Source organism: Drosophila albomicans, chromosome 2R (assembly GCF_009650485.2).
Source record: "Drosophila albomicans strain 15112-1751.03 chromosome 2R, ASM965048v2, whole genome shotgun sequence".
In the NCBI taxonomy this organism is placed as follows: domain Eukaryota; kingdom Metazoa; phylum Arthropoda; class Insecta; order Diptera; family Drosophilidae; genus Drosophila; species Drosophila albomicans.
Genome location: NC_047631.2, coordinates 687,180 through 701,377, shown reverse-complemented (window position 1 = coordinate 701,377; position 14,198 = coordinate 687,180). Strand labels below are relative to the sequence as shown.

Sequence of the window (14,198 nt, the reverse complement as noted above, 5' to 3'; positions counted from 1 at the left end):
TATTGATATGCAAAAGCATTGAAAAGGCTCGAATTTATGTATACAAATTTCATTATTTTAGTAACATCAATTTCAACGGGCAAAAAGGAAAATAAAGATGCGATTGAAATACAGCATGCAAACATTGTTGATAAGCTCTAAAATAAGAATTATAATCTCTAATAAAAACAACTTCTTAATTGTTATTATTATTGTTATAGGAAGAAAATCTTAATTTATATTTTATATATTTAAACTAGATACCCTAGATAGAAAGTATCAATAAATATTTTTGTTAAAAATGCAACATTTTGTGACAAATTTGGTTGGAAACTTTTGGTGATTTTGTGCGCTTGGCAAATCCAAACGAAAGAAAAATTTTATATTTTGTAAAATGGACATTGAAGTTGGTGGTATGTAAATTAAGAATAAGAAACACAGTTGGTGTAATAATTTATTAAAAGTAATATATATATGTTTAACCTTTTGTGTTGTCCAAAGAAAACAAAAAGCTAACAAAAGTGTTCGTTAATTTTTTAGATGTGCTTGAATTCCACGATGTGCTTGAGTTGCCACGTTGCTGGACGTGTGGATCGACATCGGGCGCCACTCTTCCGCGCTGGCTAAATTTATATTTGGTCAAATACATAGATGAATGTAAACTGAGCGACGAAAAAAGGAGTGCAATAAATAAAAAATAAAAAGTTTAGAATTTCGAATATCACGTATACGTCATGATGTCTATATGGGCAGTTGGAGTAGGCGTGGTCAAACTTACTTGGAAGTTTGCTTAAATATTTAGAGTGGTCTATTATTGAAGTATGCCAAGTTTCAGCTCGATAAATGCAATATTCGATTTAATGCCACCAAATCGGCAATCCGGCCCACAGTGCGCTGCTGTTAGCGCTCTGCTTCTGTCAGCACTGCATGCCCTCTGGCTCTGATAACCAGTGTTGCCAGGTTTTGAGCACCCGAAAAATTTGTTTATACACACATACGCTTTATATAATTTCACAACTCCAAACGATTAGTGTTAACACTTCGAACAACTTATCGAAATTCGATGATACTATCAATTAGAAATAAATTCACGATCATATGAAATGCACGTAACCATCGGCAAAAAAAGAACAAGCTCCGATATTTTCATGCATATTCTTCTTACAAAACAAACTGTTTATGTCGCAAATACATTTAAAACGAGAATATGCTATATACATTTTAAAATAAGCTATATTTCAAGCTATAAGCTAGATGTATATTTTACAAGCTTTTCCATTTTGAAATATGCTAGAACTAGCTTATAATAAGCTAAACTGGCAACACTGCTGCTAACGCTCGGTTGCATTTACATATATCGGCCAATTTCTTGTTGTGTTCGTGCATTCTTCTTGAAATCGTGTCGGTGACGAGGCTTGATAATTGTTCAACTCAGTCAAATTCATAAGTGGTGCAGCTTAGAAGCTCAACGATAATATTGAGAATAGCAGCTACAAATCTGAACTCACCAAACTTTGTAAATCGATTGACTACATATGTATATGAAAACATTTTTGCTTTCTGGACTCGGTAAGATTGGAAAGAATCTTCGATTGTATAATATTAATATGGTTTACTGAATGTAAAGGAGTCAATCCTTAAATCCATCAAAAATACATCTCAGCAAATAGTGGAATGTGCTCATCGAGGTATTCCAATCTGCTGTTATGCGTTTTGTGCAATGGAAATCATCAACAGCCGTCAATGAAAGCAGAATCCAATGAAGTAATGGAAATCGCCATATTCAAGAGTCAATATATGCTGATAAGGGAATTCGTTGATAGCAAAATATCATTTGACCTATTTCCAAGTTACCAATTACTGGATAAGTCTATTAAAAACCAAACGATGATTGGAAAATGGGGATTTGATGAAAGTATGAGTCATAGTGAGACAACCAAAAAACTTATTTGTCACATCATATGTACCACTTCAACTAAATTAAAAAAGTCATACCATTATTTGAAGAACTCCGCGGCTTAAAAACGAGACAACTGAATTATCAATCGAAGACAAAAAATACTTTAAGAAAAAATATCTAGTCAAGCCGAAAGAGTTATTGAAATATAATAAAAAGATAATTGTTGAGCATAGTTTACATCTGAGTATACTTCAATTTCAACGCCAACGGATTTTACAACATTGTTCATGTTTCTTATATCAAACCCTACCTTCTCTTTGGCAAGGCTGTCTGCCATCTTATAAATATGCAGCGGCTCTATTGCTCTTCTGCTCTCCAGGACAACATTGCATTTGACCACATCTAATGACTGCCTGGCTGTCAAAAAAAAATATTAATTTCGTTATGATTAGAGCGTATAATTCGGGCCACTTCTGCGGTGATGTGAGGTTTGAACGGACAGAATTTACCGCATATTCATTAAAGTGGTCAGCTTTTTCAATGGAGTCTGCAATACTATGGAGAGAAGTTTCGATAGATCCTACTTAAGTACCCTATATTGGCTATCATCAACTTATTGTTTAGAACTCACAATTTTAATTGATGTGTGGACTTCCGCAAACTCATTGTGCGGACTAACCAAAATATTATGTTTTTCGTGATTGTCCGTTTTCTGTAGGGTTTTGGTAAGTCGGCTTCCTCAGCAGTAAAGGTTGACGCCTCGCTCTCTTGGTTCGAGTCAGCAAGGACAACCGCACCCGCGCTCATCAATTTCATGTTGTTAGTTGTGACTGTGTATTATTGCACCACCGCATTAAAAGTGTGGCCGCTAGCGACCGCAGGTGATAGCAGTTACGCCATCCTCCTACGATTGGGATGGCACCCCATTTCAAGGACCTGTTGCACAAGGAGTAGAGCCTCCAGCTAAGCAATCGACAGACATTGACTGGGGTTGCATAGTCAACTATAATGTGTTTAGTTTGTTTATTTTTTTTCTCGCTGGGGTCTCTAAAAATTTAGAGTAATTAAGCTTTTGTTTCAGGCTTTTATTTCAGCTTTCAGGAAAACAATTTCGTTTGTTAAATAAAACGCGAAAACTCCATTATTCAAGCTTCATCACTGACACGATTCAAGTAGAGTACAAGAAGTAGTAAAAATGCAATTAGCCGATTGAAATGGAGGCGAACGTTAACTGTGCCAGAAAACATACAGTGGTGCCGGCAGAAGCTGCACTGCTGGCAGACACATTTACAGCATTAACATTAACATACTCCCGCTGTTGAAGGCCTGTCTCTCAACATCAAACTTCAGGAGCAGTAGACATTGTCCGTTTATGGCTCTCCGAGAGTTACCACATGACGCTTTCACATCAGGAGGTCATCCTTTACCAAGACCACGTCGTTTACATGCAATCTATCTTCAGGAGTGTCACTTGCATCTTTGCTGGATAAGAGGCAGATACTCCTACCGCCATCGAGTCCACAAGACCTGCTGCAGCTGACTGACACTGCTGGATGGCTATCAAAGCGATTGTAATCTAGCATGGCTAAGGCTGGTTTGAGAATCAGGGTTGGTGGACCACCAAACAGAGCGGGAGACAACACATTCAAATGTTCAGGATTCTCTGAAATTGAAAGCAAAGAGCGACTATTAATTATTGTCGCTATTTGACAAGCCAGAGTGCAAAGCTCGTCGAAATTGAGAATGCAGCGTCAACACAGCGATATACATAGTTGATGCTTTGGTCTCTTGACTGATGCTTCCCGTAGTCCGCCAAAAAACGGGAAACAAAATCGATTGAACTTCCACTCGATCTTGTCCATTAGGTAAAGACGACGAACTTATAAAGATCGCTGAGGGGACGCTCCTGGATATACGCTACTCGATTTGCCACAAAAACGTTGAACTTACACGGATCATGATCCATGAGAGCAGCACCAATGATTCGCTCTAATAATAGAAATAAGGAAACCCATTTTGCGAATTTCGCAAAGCAGCTTGGCCAAAATATAAGTATCACATAATGCCAACTTAGGAACCGAAAGCGTTTTGAGTGGTGCAACTCTGGACTTAGAGCCCAACAACTGACCCTGAGAAGGACGCCCTTCCCAACTCAACACCACATATAAGCAAGTACGTTAGGACTCTTCGCTAGCATCACAAAATCCATAAGATTAGACACGGTGCCTAGCAGTAAGGACAGCTCTCGAAAATGATAGACTGGAAATAGAGTTAAAACGCCTGCACGGCTTGGAACCACCTTCTAACAAAGAAAGCCTGAATAACAGCCGATCAGATGAGGGATCCCAGACTAGGCCAAGAGTTTTTGTTATTTCACTACCATAGATTGAACTTCATATACGACTCCTTGTTGAGGTGGTAATCTAATATTATGGTTCCAGTTTAAATTACAAAAAGCAAAAATCAATAATTATTTTTGCGCTGACTCAATCCTGTCTTGCTAGACCCTATACTGAGGATTTCAGATAAAAGATACATTCTCAAGTGTAGGGTAAACCAGTGAGATATACAAAGTTGTAGTGATGTAGGGATCGATGAATTCTTTCGACCAGCTTTTATGAATCCAGGCACTCCTATGGCTTTATTGACAATAGATATAACGTGTTTGAATTTTAATTTTACCTAAGTCATTCACGGACTCTTTTCGCTCTGGAAAGTATAATATTATACACAATTTTTAACAAAAAAAAGTCATAAGTTTACATTTATTACAAATGAGATACATTAGATATACTGTGCCCCAAGATTCAAGATTATTAAGGTCATTTTGCAACCGTGAGTCCGCAAGACTATTATGAATGTCAAGCATAGCTTAGCGTCATCAGCATCCATAATAAGTACATGTTTTATAACAGAAGGAAGATCATTTATAAACAAAGTGAACACTAGGGGACCCAAGTGACTACCCTAGGGCACTCTAGAAGTAACTTGAACAATTTTAGATACAAAGCCATTAAAATAATAAGTTAGAAAGCTACATTCGAGTGTGCTCGACAGTGAGATACCCGCTACCGATTTTGAATAAATGCAAAATATTGAAAATACTACAAAAAGACTAAAATTATACCAAATGGTATATTTGGTATATCACTATGGGCCACATTCAAAAAATACCATAGACCGCACTTTATAGCAAATTGTCGACCAAAGCAACTAAGACCCCTAGTAAGTTGGCGTTTTTGCCCATACAAAAGCATTTATTTAATAACTTCCACATTTTTTATCTGATCGCGGCCAAATTTTCAGGAATCATAACTACTATGGTTATTATTGTATACACCAAAATTCGCAGCTCTAAAATTACGCTTCTTCTTCGATTTTTTTGATTTGCGGGGGCGGACGTGGGCGTGGCAAAAATTTGAAACAAACTTGATCTGTGTGCATACATAACAAATGCTGTGGAAAAGAGCTCTATCTTTTATAGTCTCTGAGATCCAGTGTTTCATACGGACAGACAGACGGACAATGTCCGTCGGATATGGGTAAATCGTCTCGGCTGTTGATGCTGTTATAATACCCTTCTACCCTATGGTATTAGTAATATCGCGAATTATCGCAGTAATACCGCGATAATTTTGAACATTGGACATAACATATTGCCTTTCTTAAGGATAGGTAGGACAATATAGGATAATATGCCTGCTCAAGTTGTTAGAAATGTTGCCAAGCTTCCAATCGAATTATTGTATTAATTTTAAATCAACTATGTTATTTGTATGCTAGTTAACAAACTCGTGGAAACGAAATTATGCTGAGTAAATTTCAATACACTCATCGTTCAAGTAACACAAGCTTCAATCGTAAACAAATAAAATCATTATTCACAGATCGATCGACTGAAAAAAACATTTTATTTATCAATAAAGATAAAGATACATTAAATAAAAGTGAAGTTTAAAATTCATTGATTGAAACTTGAAATAACTGATTGGCGCCCAAATAGCGAATGTAACAACACGCGTGTGCTTATCAAAAACAATAATTATAAACGAACAAACACCAAAAGTACGCGTAGCGAAATATCAAGTTAAAAACTAAAATCTACTGGAATTCTGCGGACAGCGGCTCATCGCCAGATCACTGTGTAAGTTGACTGCTCCGCGGGAGTGAAACAGTAAGGGAATAGTGACGACAAAGCAATTAAAAAGAATTCGTAAAAAAAACGTTCTTTTGAATACAAATGAGGATGGGCATTTGTATATAACTTTTTAACCAATTTTCTATAAGTCATTAAAAACAAAGAAGTTAGTTAATATTCGACGAGATAGTAGGCCTTGCCCTCCTAACGCACGCATTAGTACAATAAGCCTCAAGACAGCTTAAATAGGGTACGGAAGTTAAACAAATTTATCGCCATTCTTGTGCCGATGGCAACTTCAATAACGTGGATTTTTGAACGCACGTCAGTCAGTAAAAGTTCTTCAAAGTACTGAAAAAAAAAATGTATATAATTAAACTCGGTCTCCCCTTATAACCCCATTTGGGTGGTGGATAAGAAAGACGTGGCAGAAAATCGGTACATGCGTTTAGTAATGTCATATCAAAGGTCAATGAAAGAATCTTGGGTAAAGCCAAATTCTGTTCTTCAAGTCTGGTTATCACTAAATCATGACCGCTAAGCATGATAGTTAAAAAAAACTCTCTTCTCGGTAAACCGGAGGAAATACAAATGTGGCAAACTTCCATTCGGTCTTCCTTTCGTAGTTCTGCTACGTTTACGTTGATGACTTATTAATATTCTCGGAGAACGAGGAAACTAATGACAAGCTCGTATACTGAGTTCTAAAGAGCCCATGTGAACAAATATGAGGGGGTCTACAGAAAAAGTACGTTTTTTTTTAAGAAAAACATTCTCGGATTCATTGTTACCTATAACGGTTTGACATACAGAACTTTCGAGAACCAAAAACTATTCGAAGTCAGGTTACTTCTGGGACTTGCGAATTATTCAGATGATTTATTAAGGACTTCGCTGTAATAGCAAGGCCTATTTCAGACATCTTAAAAGGCGTAATAGATTGGTCAGTAAGCACTGACCGCGGAGCAAAGTATTGCAGTACACTGAAGCGCAACAATGCGCATTTCACAAGGTGCGTGACATTTTGGCATCTGAGGATCTCATGCACAGGTATCCCGATTATAAAAAGGTGACCGATGCTGCAACCAATGGGTATAGGCCTTGAGCCTTATCAAGAAGGGAGTCCTAATACATTGAAGGACAGAGAATTGAATTATGACGCTAACAGTTTTTAATCAATAAGTAATAGTCTTTTTATACCCGCTACCCATAGGGTAGAAGGGTATTATAACTTTGTGCCGGCAGGAAATGTATGTAACAGGTAGAAGGAGGCTGTTGGCGCATTTGATAGTTATTAGTTAAGAGCATGAAGTACCAAATGAAATTGTTAGAATTAGGGCGAAGCGAGAGCGCAATAAAGCTTTCGTTTGTTGCTCTCTGAGCGAATTCGCCTCGCTTCGCCACTCTAGTTAAGTTAGGCTTAATGTAACTTAGCATAGAATCATAAAAGCAGTTGAAAACAAGAACTTATCAGCGCGTCATCATTCTCTCCGTTTTTGTTTTCGTCGTTTGTACCAACAACAATTAGGTCCATTCTTTGTTCGCGAATAAAGCGGTAAATTAATATCATAAAAACTCTTGTGATTTTTCATGGCGCCCCCGGGTGGACTCTAATTGTTGTTGAACGCGAGTGATTGATTGAAAAACAGAAAACAAAAACCGAAACAAATTCGCGCCGGTCGCTAATATAATATAATAAATATAAAGAATCAATTGACTTTGTGCCAGTGCTGTGATCTCCTTGTGTTAATCATCGTTGGATTTTTCGGCATCATCGCTGGAGGATACCCTGCACCAAGCAGAACACACAGAGGAAAGTGGCTGGGATCATTACAGATCGCCAATTCCAGGTACTGTGCGAAAAATTGAAAGTAAACAACTGAATTGGTTGCCAAGTTGCAAATTCTAGTGACGCTTTCAATTCTTGGCACATACGTAATAGTAGAGCATTTGTTTTTAAATTTTATATTTATAAATTAAAAAGTGAACCGCTTAGGCAGAACATTGTTTTTTGTTTTCTAAGTGAAAGTGACTAGGGAAAATTGTTATTTCCATTGCATCGAACTTCTTCTCTTAGTTCGTTGCAATTTTCGCTTTCGTCGCCCCTTTTGTCACCAGATTCGTAGCCGCTGAAAGTTGTGTGCTGTTGCTAAGCGCACATACGTATATACATACATATATACCCGCAAGCCAACACTGCACCGGTGCATATCGGCTCCGTGTTGTTGTTGCTTGCATTTTCGTTTTCATTTCGCGCGCTTAGAAACAGGGCACATACACACATACATACGTTAGCAAGCCAGCATCTGCACAGTGCATTGCGCTCTGTAGTCTGTGTTGTTGCTTGCACTTTTCGTTGTCGCGCGCTTTGCAGCGCTCAGAACTCGCTCCCCTACATTCGTTGGTTGAGCATATCAGTGCGATATCTCGTTTGCTCCCTCGAATTGTGTACTCCCCTATTATTGTCCGAGATAGCTTAGTGGTTGCTAGGACAATTCAAAAATAATAATAATATATGTAAAAAAAAAAAAAAATAATAAATCAAAATAATAATTCAAAAAAATAATAATCAATTTTTTTTTTTAAATTTTCTTTTTCGTTGTTGTTGTTGGAAGCAACAAGATTTATTTTGTATTTTATTTTTATATTTTATTTTTTGTCGTCTCCTTTAATAACCTAAATAAAAAATGAATTCGAAAGAAACTCTTGAAGGCTCTAGAAAGAAACTTGCTATTTGCGTGAAGAGCATTAGCAGAATTAATGATCAAATTCTCGATGACACTATCGGTCGAGATTTGACAGAGCTAGAGTGCAGGCTTGAGATGTTGTCGTCGCATATTGAAAATGCTCTCGAATATCAAAGCAGAATTGAGACATTTGACGAATATGACGAATACCGAGTTAGAAGAGATTTGCATTACTGCAAAGGCAAGGCTGAAGGCGATGGTGAAATCGTTGACCGATACTTCATCCGCTAATATATCGATTCAGCCGATTGCCGCTCCTCGCACCCGTCTGCCCAAACTGTCGTTGCCAAAATTCAGCGGAAAGTATTCCGAATTTAAAAATTTCATAAGTTTGTTTGAGACTCTTGTTGACAATGACCATTCAATTCCGCGCATTGAGAAATTCAATCATCTCATTTCTTGTCTCTCTGGTGAGGCTCTTGGAACGGTGAGAGCGTTTCAAGTCACCGAGGAGAACTCTGAGAAAGCAATGGCGAGTTTGAAGAGAGTATATGACAATGATTGATATCACTGCTCTTTTCAATTTGCCAAAGATTTCGCAGCGTTGCGAAATTTGATTGACACTGTCTCTGCGATATACGGATCTTTGTTATCGATAGGTGATGATAAGAGGATTGCAAATGCAATCCTTATTCACTTGGTCATGCACAAAGTTGATGCAATGACAAAGAAGAAGTGGGATGAGTAGCGAGATTACACGAAGATTCCATTATGGAGTGAGTGTGAAACTGTGCTTAATCGTCGATATCAGCACTTGTCAGCTGAGAATTCGACAAAGTCCGATACTCAAGCCGTTTCCGCTAAACAGCTTAATAAAAGCTCGTTTTCGTGTACGACGCTCAAAGATAAGATTGATCAAAAGACCCAAATATGCGGATATTGCAATTCCAATGATCATTCCATCGTGAGTTGCTCGATGTTTGCTGCCTTGACAGTTAAACAGAGATTCGACTACGCGAAAACAACTGCATTATGCATAAATTGTCTTCGGAAGGGTCACACTGTCACCAAATGGAAGGCAAAAAAGTGTCGTGTTGCAGCCGTTCACATCATACGTTGCTGCACATATATTCTGCGACTACAAATAGTAGAGCGTTACCACCCCCGAGTCTCTCCGGTGTTGAGCCTGATCGTCCATCCACTTCACATGCGTTGCATGCGACCGTGTCGGATAAAGTGATCCTGGCCACAGCAGTCATCAAAATAAAGACGAATTCAGGCGATTTCGTCTTAGCCCGAGCTTTGCTGGACTCTGGGTGACAAATTAATTTTGTGACTGAGGAACTAGCTCAGCGGCTGCATTTGCGTAGAGAAGACTCGTGCATCAGCTTGCTTGGCATTGGTGAATCCAATTCTCAAGTTAAGAAAAAGATACACACTGTGGTGAAGTCGCAAGTTGGCTGCAATGAATACGCGATCGATTTATGGATCCTCAAATCGATATCAGGTTATCAGCCAGATCACACTGTAAATGTCAGTGGCTGGAAGATACCTGACAATATTCAGCTAGCGGATCCCTATTTCTACAAACCGCGGAAAATTGATCTTCTTATCGGCGCTGAAACATTCTTTGACCTATTGTCCGTTGGCCAAATCAAGCAAGGTCCAGAGTGTCGAATCCTCCAAAAGACAAGCCTTGGGTGGATTGTCTCGGGGCGGTACACTCCTGGTGAAAAATCTCACCAGAAGATGACTGTCAATCTGAGCTATCAGGAAGAAAGTTTGAGCTCGATTGACAAGACCTTGCTGAAGTTTTGGACTGTCGAAGATGTGCGCTCTCCCTCCAAAGTCCTTTCAGCTGAACAAGATCATTTCACAAATAATGTGAGAAGATTGCCGTCTGGTCGTTTCGAAGTAATACTGCCGTTTAAATCAGATTCGCACCAGCTTGGGTGGTCATTTGAAGTTGCTAAACGGCGGTTTTTGTCGCTTGAAAAACGCTTAACTCGAGATCCCGAGTTAAAGCGAATGTACTTGGAATTTATGTTAAAATATGTAGAGATGGGCCACATGTCCGAAGTGAGTCACATCCTTCCAAGTACACACACACTATGTTATTCCGCACCAATGTGTACTACGGCCCCAAAGCACTTCGACAAAGCTGAGGGTCGTATTTGATGCTTCGTGTCGCACTTCGACACATAAGGCGTTGAATGACATTCTTATGGTCGGGCCGACCATTCAAGAAGAGTTGTTTTCGACTCTGCTTCGTTTTCGATTGCATAAATATGCATTAACGGCCGACATCAAAAAGATGTACCGCCAAGTTATGGTGCACGAGGCAGATCGAAACTATCAGCTCATAGTGTGGAGAAAAGATCCATCAGACTCGTTGAGATTATTCAGATTAAATACTGTAACATATGGCACTGCGCCAGCGCCATTCTTGGCCATACGGTGTTTGATCCAGCTGAGCGAGATTACGAAATCCTCGCACCCCATGGCAGCTGAGGTTATCAGGCAAGACTTCTACGTTGACGATATGTTGACTGGTGCCGCATGCGTCGAAGACCTGAAGACAATTAAGTCTGAAGTGTCGCAGATACTGCTAGGAGCAGGTTTTGAACTTGCGAAGTGGTTCTCGAATGCTCCTGGGTTCTCCGCATCAGACAGTACACCAAAACCGATAACGATCTCCGAGACTGACGCAAACAAGACTCTAGGTGTGATTTGGTTGCCAAATGAAGACGTGTTCCAATTCCGGATCGGCGATTCATTCATGGGTCTTAAAGCGACAAAACGGAACATTCTCTCGGTGACATCGCGGTTATTCGATCCGCTTGGCCTATTGAGTCCCTTAATTATAAAAGCAAAGAGCTCTGGCTTCAAAAGTTGGAGTGGGACGAATCCATACCATTGAGTTTGGATACATCGTGGCGGCAATTGAAGTCAAATTTGACACAATTGCAAAATATAAAAGTGCCACGATATTTGTTCACAGAGCCTACGTCACCGATAGAGATACATGGCTTCGCCGACGCCTCAATAAGAGCGTATGGGGCGTGTATTTACGTTCGTACGCAAACTGCAGAAGGTTGTAAAGTATCATTACTAACCTCAAAATCAAAAGTAGCGCCCCTCAAGACTAAGACTCTTCCTAGACTTGAGTTGTGTGCAGCTCACCTTCTTGCAGAACTCTGCCACCGCATACGAAGACTGATCCGATCACCAATTGAACGGACGGTTCTTTGGTCAGATTCGGAAGTCACTCTTCATTGGATCCGGTCACATCCTTCCACTCTCGCGACATTCGTGTCGAATCGAGTGGCCGAGATTCAAGAGTGGTCAGAGAGCGTGGAATGGCGTCATGTTCCAACTAAGCAGAACCCCGCAGACATTGTATCGAGAGGTTGCTATGTGACTGAACTGTGCGCGTCAATGTGGTTTAGTGGTCCGTCATTCTTGATGGAACCACACGACGCATGGCCAGTTAACCACCATTTCGTCTCTGAAGAGACGCGCAATTTGGAAGTGCGCAAAACAGCTGTTGGACTGACAGCTATAGTGGTAAAGTCAGATCTAGTGGACTCGCTCGAAAGTTTTTCGTCGCACACAAGTCTGTTGAGAGTGTTCGCTTATGTGTTCCGCTTCATTCGAAGATGCAAAGACAAAACAGTTCAATTTGAACTGGTTCCAAGGGCATCAGAACTGAAAGAAGCATTCAGTAAAATAGTAGAAGTAGTGTAGGATTTCGAATTCAGAGACAATATAGAAAGGGTTCGTAAGAGTACACATGTGAGCTCGAGTCTACAACGACTCAATCCTTTCATACATGAGTATGAAGGATCTTGGTGTTCGTTTTCGTTGTTGCGAGTCGGGGGGCGACTGGTAAATGCTCCTATTTCGTATTATGCCAAGTTTCCACTCCTCTTGTCGAAGCGCTCACAATTTGCTCGTAGCTATGTGAGGTACCTTCACTTGGCCAACTGTCACGCTGGACCAAGAACGCTCGTGAGCATTCTCAGAGAACGACTTTGGTTAGTCAATGCTCAAGAGCTTTGTCGTCAGACAGTACGATCATGCATCCGTTGCTTTAAATGCAAACCTCGGCTGCTTACGCTAATTATGGGAAATTTGCCTGCTGATCGACTCCGAGCGCTCCGCCCATTTTCAATTTGTGGGGTAGATTTTTGTGGCCCGGTTGAGACAACCTATAGGATTCGCGGAAAGCCGCCGTTCAAGTCGTACATAGCTTTGTTCGTCTGTTTTGCGTCAAAAGCGGTTCACTTAGAAATTGTATCCGATCTGTCAACTAATGCATTTCTAATGGCTTTCCAAAGGTTTGTTGGTCGAAGAGGATGCCCGAGCCGAGTCCATTGCGACAACGCGACGAACTTCGTCGGGGCAAGTCGCCATCTGGAGGAGCTGAGGAGGCGAGTCGAGGCCGAGGAGAACGCAGTTCGCGACTTCGCATCAAGAAGCGGATGCGAATTTGCGTTCATACCGCCGAGGGCTCCTCACTTCGGAGGACTATGGGAGGCAGGTGTGAAGTCTGCAAAGCACCTACTCCTACGGACGGTGGGCAACGCCCTGCTCACGGCCGAGGAGCTGCAGACAGTGGTCGTGGCGGTCGAGGCGGTGCTCAACTCCCGCCCGCTAGGAGCCGTAAGCAACGACCACAACGACGGCGAGGCACTAACCCCAGGGCATCTACTGGTGGGCGGTCCACTGGTGGCACCGGCAGCATCGCGGACCCCGGACCAGGAGGGTCTGAGTTGCTTAAGGCGATGGCGAGCAGTCTCGTCGCTCAAGCGTGCGTTCTGGCAGCGATGGTCCCGGGAGTATGTGCTGGGCCTGCAGGCACGGGCCAAGTGGGACCAGTTGCAGCCGAATCTGCAAGTCGGAGAGCTCGTCGTCGTCGCAGAAGACAACCAGCCGCCGATGCAGTGGATGGTGGGTCGAGTCGAGGCGGTGTACCCAGGAGCGGACGGGGCGGTGCGCGTCGCAGACGTGCGAACTAGCTCAGGAGGGCTATACAAACGGCCAGTACACAAATTGGCGCCTCTGCCAATCGTATGAAGGCACAGCCGTTCATCGGGGCCGGTGTTGGCGCATTTGAGGAATAATAATTAAGAGCATGAAGTATCAAAGAAGTAGTAAATGAAGTATCATGAAGTTGTTAGAATTAGGGCGAAGCGAGAGCGCAATAAAGCTTTCGTTTGTTGCTCTCTGAGCGAATTCGCCTCGCTTCGCCGCTCTAGTTAAGTTAGGCTTAATGTAACTTAGCATAGAATGATAAAGACAGTTGAAATTGAGAACTTATCAGCGCGTCATCATTTACTCCGTTTTCGTTTTCGTCGTCTAACAACAACAATTAGGTCCAGTCTCTTTGTTCGCGAATAAAGCGGAAAATATAATATCATATGATTGATTTTTCAGAGGCATCTCCGACCCTATAAAGTATATATATTCTTGATCAGCGTCAACAGCCGAG

At 41.0% G+C, this 14,198-nt stretch overlaps 2 protein-coding genes across 2 annotated transcripts in view; one reads left to right on the top strand and one right to left on the bottom strand.

The window, feature by feature from the left end:
- The first annotated feature begins 373 nt into the window (after window positions 1–373).
- On the top strand, window positions 374–13,832 carry LOC127566221 (uncharacterized). The gene is made up of 3 exons (XM_052008189.1): window positions 374–392; window positions 6,002–6,023; window positions 13,045–13,832. The coding sequence occupies exons 1-3, from the start codon at window positions 374–376 to the stop codon at window positions 13,781–13,783; spliced, it is 780 nt and encodes a 259-aa protein (XP_051864149.1). The 3' UTR covers window positions 13,784–13,832.
- The window catches only part of LOC127566109 (uncharacterized), a 117,789-nt gene continuing 115,769 nt past the window's right edge, over window positions 12,179–14,198 (bottom strand). Inside the window, exon 2 of the mRNA XM_052007682.1 lies at window positions 12,179–12,283. The gene's annotated coding sequence lies outside the window, so the exon portion shown is untranslated. The remainder of the gene's footprint in view (window positions 12,284–14,198) is intronic.